A 5,000-nucleotide genomic window follows, 5' to 3' on the forward strand; every position below is an offset into this window, starting at 1 on the left:
CTCCAACTCCTCCTCTGAATGAGCAGCTATTACCAAATCATCGGCATACATAACGTGGTTGACCAATAGGGAGCCATCCCTTGATCGCACCCGGGCGTCGATCAGCCTCCCATTGTATCTGTACCAAATGGAAATTCCCCCGGTACAGCTATTGAAGGCTTCACGAACTACGCAGTCGAAATAGATGTTAAATAATGTGGGAGCCAGAGGACATCCCTGTCGCACCCCAAGGTGCACAGGGAATGGCTCCGACTCCCGGCCACGTAGTTTTACCCGGGGCCCGCTCACCATCATGAAGGTCCTTAATGATCGTGAGCAGAGGGTCAGGGACTCCGAAAGCACGAAGAACAACCCAGAGCCCAGGCCTACTGATGGTATCATAGGCCTTGACCAGGTCAATAAAGCAGAGATGTAGGTCTTGTAGGAATTCCCTACACCTCTGCTGTAGCAGACGGTAGAGACACACGTACACAGCTAGCTCACATGCAGGGCGGTTTCTTCATTAGGGCGATTGGGCGACGCACCACCAATGTCATTCAACCACAGAGCTATGCTAGCCGTTACTGGCAAATGAGGTTCCCATAGTGTAGATGCTTGCCCCGAGCTCTCGTACTCTGATGGTGCATTGTCTTTGAGTTGTGCGCCTTTTGGCGTCATCTGGTCCAACACCATGTGAGACTAGGCTCTAAGGAAAGCTGTCTCGGGTGTGGACCAATCAACTTCAAGGACCATGTGAGACTAGGCTCTAAGGAAAGCTGTCTCGGGTGTGGACCAATCAACTTCAAGGACCATGTGAGACTAGGCTCTAGGGAAAGCTGTCTCGGGTGTGGACCAATCAACTTCAAGGACCATGTGAGACTAGGCTCTAAGGAAAGCTGTCTCGGGTGTGGACCAATCAACTTTAAGGACCATGTGAGACTAGGCTCTAAGGAAAGCTGTCTCGGGTGTGGACCAATCAACTTTAAGGACCATGTGAGACTAGGCTCTAAGGAAAGCTGTCTCGGGTGTGGACCAATCACTTCAAGGACCATGTGAGACTAGGCTCTAAGGAAAGCTGTCTCGGGTGTGGACCAATCAACTTCAAGGACCATGTGAGACTAGGCTCTAAGGAAAGCCGTCTCGGGTGTGGACCAATCAACTTCAAGGACCATGTGAGACTAGGCTCTAAGGAAAGCTGTCTCGGGTGTGGACCAATCAACTTCAAGGACCATGTGAGACTAGGCTCTAAGGAAAGCTGTCTCGGGTGTGGACCAATCAACTTCAAGGACCATGTGAGACTAGGCTCTAAGGAAAGCTGTCTCGGGTGTGGACCAATCAACTTTAAGGACCATGTGAGACTAGGCTCTAAGGAAAGCTGTCTCGGGTGTGGACCAATCAACTTCAAGGACCATGTGAGACTAGGCTCTAAGGAAAGCTGTCTCGGGTGTGGACCAATCAACTTCAAGGACCATGTGAGACTAGGCTCTAAGGAAAGCTGTCTCGGGTGTGGACCAATCAACTTCAAGGACCATGTGAGACTAGGCTCTAAGGAAAGCTGTCTCGGGTGTGGACCAATCAACTTCAAGGACAGTGCACATTATCAGAGTTATGTTTTTTGTTTGCATTATGACTGCAGGTATTGTGGTCAATGCAAACATGACTCCTCGTAAAAAAGGTGTCAGTTTTGTTGCCAGATAGAAGGTTAAAAAAAGCAATTATCATATTTTTACTGGCAAATGAGGTTCCCATAGTGTTGATGTTCACGTTGACGTTGATGTTGACGATGTTGATGATGTTGATGATGTTGATGATGTTGTTGATGTTGACGATGTTGACGATGTTGACGATGTTGATGATGTTGATGATGTTGATGATGTTGATGTTGACGATGTTGACGATGTTGACGATGTTGATGATGTTGATGTTGTTGATGATGTTGATGATGTTGATGATGTTGATGATGTTAATGATGTTAATGATGTTGATGATGTTGATGATGTTGATGTTGACGATGTTGACGATGTTGATGATGTTGATGATGTTGATGTTGTTGATGATGTTGATGATGTTGATGTTGACGATGTTGACGATGTTGATGATGTTAATGATGTTGATGATGTTGATGATGTTGATGATGTTGATGTTGACGATGTTGACGATGTTGATGATGTTGATGATGTTGATGATGTTAATGATGTTGATGATGTTGATGATGTTGACGATGTTGATGATGTTGATGATGTTGATGATGTTAATGATGTTGACGATGTTGACGATGTTAATGATGTTGATGATGTTGATGATGTTGATGATGTTAATGATGTTGATGATGTTGATGATGTTGACGATGTTGATGATGTTAATGATGTTGATGATGTTGATGATGTTGATGTTGTTGATGTTGACGATGTTGACGATGTTGACGATGTTGATGATGTTAATGATGTTGATGATGTTGATGATGTTGATGATGTTGATGTTGACGATGTTGACGATGTTGATGATGTTGATGATGTTGATGTTGACGATGTTGACGATGTTGATGATGTTGATGATGTTGATGTTGTTGATGATGTTGATGATGTTGATGTTGACGATGTTGACGATGTTGATGATGTTAATGATGTTGATGATGTTGATGATGTTGAGGTTGACGATGTTGACGATGTTGATGATGTTGATGATGTTGATGATGTTGATGTTGACGATGTTGACGATGTTGATGATGTTGATGATGTTGATGATGTTGATGTTGACGATGTTGACGATGTTGACGATGTTGACGATGTTGACGATGTTGATGATGTTGACGATGTTGACGATGTTGACGATGTTGACGATGTTGACGATGTTGACGATGTTGATGATGTTGATGTTGTTGACGTTGATGTTGACGTTGACGTTACCGGCGGTGACGTTGCCGCCGGGTCCCGGTGGCAGCGACGAGCCGGCCGCGTCGCGGCACTCGTCCCGCCAGTCACCCGGCACGATGGGCAGCAGCAGCCGGGAGAAGTCCCCCAGCGGGCAGCGCTGGGGGCAGCCGGGCAGGGAGATGGGCAGCGGAGCTGAGAGCGAAGAGTTGCGGTACCACAGCTCCACGCTGTGAGACCTGGGAGGGGGGGGGATGGGGGGGGATGGGGGGAGAGAAGGAGGAGGTGGGGGAGATGGGGGGAGATGGGGGGAGAGAGGGGAGAGCGAATAGATTAAATAACATTTTTAAAAAAAGTAAAAAAAAAAATGTAAAAAAAAAAAGAGAGGGGAGAGAGAGGGGGGGGTGGAGATGGGGGGGAGATGGGGGGGGAGATGGGGGGAGATGGGGGAGAGATGGGGGGGAGATGGGGGAGAGAGAGGGGGAGATGGGGGAGATGGGGGGGGGAGAGAGAGGGGAGAGCTGGGGGGGGAGATGGGGGAGATGGGGGAGAGATGGGGGGAGATGGGGGAGATGGGGGAGATGGGGGAGAGAGAGGGGGAGATGGGGGAGATGGGGGGGGGAAAGAGAGGGGAGAGCTGGGGGGGGGGGGAGATGGGGGGGAGATGGGGGGAGATGGGGGGGAGATGGGGGGAGATGGGGGAGAGATGGGGGGAGATGGGGGAGATGGGGGAGATGGGGGGAGAGAGAGGGGGAGATGGGGGAGATGGGGGGGGGAAAGAGAGGGGAGAGCTGGGGGGGGGGAGATGGGGGGGAGATGGGAAGAGATGGGGGGGAGATGGGGGGAGATGGGGGGGAGATGGGGGGTGATGGGGGGGAGATGGGGGGGAGATGGGGGGGAGAGCGAAGAGATAAAATAACATTTTTAAAAAAATGTAAAAAAAAAGGGGAGAGAGAGGGGTGGGGGGGGGGAGATGGGGGGAAATGGGGGGGAGATGGGGGAGAGAAGGGGGAGATGGGGGGAGATGGGGGGGAGATGGGGGGGAGATGGGGGGAGATGGGGGGGGAGATGGGGGGAGATGGGGGGAGATGGGGGGAGAGAGGGGAGAGCGAATAGATTAAATAACATTTTTAAAAAAATGTAAAAAAAAAAAAGGAGAGAGAGGGGGGGGGGGGGAGATGGGGGGAAATGGGGGGGAGATGGGGGAGAGAAGGGGGGGAGATGGGGTGGAGAATGAAGAGATAAAATAACATTAAAAAAAAATGTAAATAAAAAAAATGTAAAAAAAAGAGAGGGGAGAGAGAGAGGGGGGAGATGGGGGAGAGAGAGGGGGAGATGGGGGAGATGGGGGGGGAGAGAGAGGGGAGAGCTGGGGGGGGGGGAGATGGGGGAGATGGGGGAGAGATGGGGGGGAGATGGGGGAGAGAGAGGGGGAGATGGGGGAGATGGGGGGGGGGGAGAGAGAGGGGAGAGCTGGGGGGGGAGATGGGGGAGAGATGGGGGAGAGAGAGGGGGAGATGGGGGAGATGGGGGGGGAGAGAGAGGGGAGAGCTGGGGGGAGATGGGGGGGGGGAGATGGTGGTAGATGGGGGGAGATGGGGGGCAGATGGGGGGAGATGGGGGAGATGGGGGGCAGATGGGGGGAGATGGGGGGAGATGGGGGGGGGGAGATGGTGGTAGATGGGGGGAGATGGGGGGCAGATGGGGGAGAGAGAGGGGGAGATGGGGGGAGATGGGGGGGGGAGATGGTGGTAGATGGGGGGCAGATGGGGGCAGATGGGGGGAGATGGGGGGGAGATGGGGGAGAGATGGGGGGGAGATGGGGGGGGAGATGGGGGAGATGGGGGAGAGATGGGGGGGGGAGATGGGGGGAGATGGGGGGGGATGGGGGGAGATGGGGGGAGAGATGGGGGGGAGATGGAGGAGATGGGGGGAGATGGGGGGAGAGAGGGGGGAGAGATGGGGGGAGATGGGGAAGATGGGGGGAGATGGGGGAGATGGGGGAGAGATGGGGGGGGAGACGGGGGAGATGGGGGAGAGATGGGGGGGGAGATGGGGGGGGATGGGGGGAGATGGGGGGAGAGAAGGGGAGAGAGAGAGGGGAGAGCTGGGGGGAGAGATGGGGGGAGATGGGGAAGATGGGGGGGGAGA

General features: G+C 52.9%; 1 protein-coding gene across 1 annotated transcript in view; it reads right to left on the minus strand.

The window, feature by feature from the left end:
* Nucleotides 1-5,000, minus strand: part of LOC144953861 (prostatic acid phosphatase-like) — a 28,619-nt gene that overhangs the window by 2,151 nt on the left and 21,468 nt on the right. Inside the window, exon 10 of the mRNA XM_078884515.1 lies at nt 2,886-3,088. Within this exon, the coding sequence (XP_078740641.1) occupies nt 2,886-3,088 (203 nt within the window). The remainder of the gene's footprint in view (nt 1-2,885; nt 3,089-5,000) is intronic.

Source organism: Lampetra fluviatilis (genome assembly GCF_964198595.1).
Source record: "Lampetra fluviatilis chromosome 48 unlocalized genomic scaffold, kcLamFluv1.1 SUPER_48_unloc_3, whole genome shotgun sequence".
Lineage (NCBI taxonomy): Eukaryota > Metazoa > Chordata > Hyperoartia > Petromyzontiformes > Petromyzontidae > Lampetra > Lampetra fluviatilis.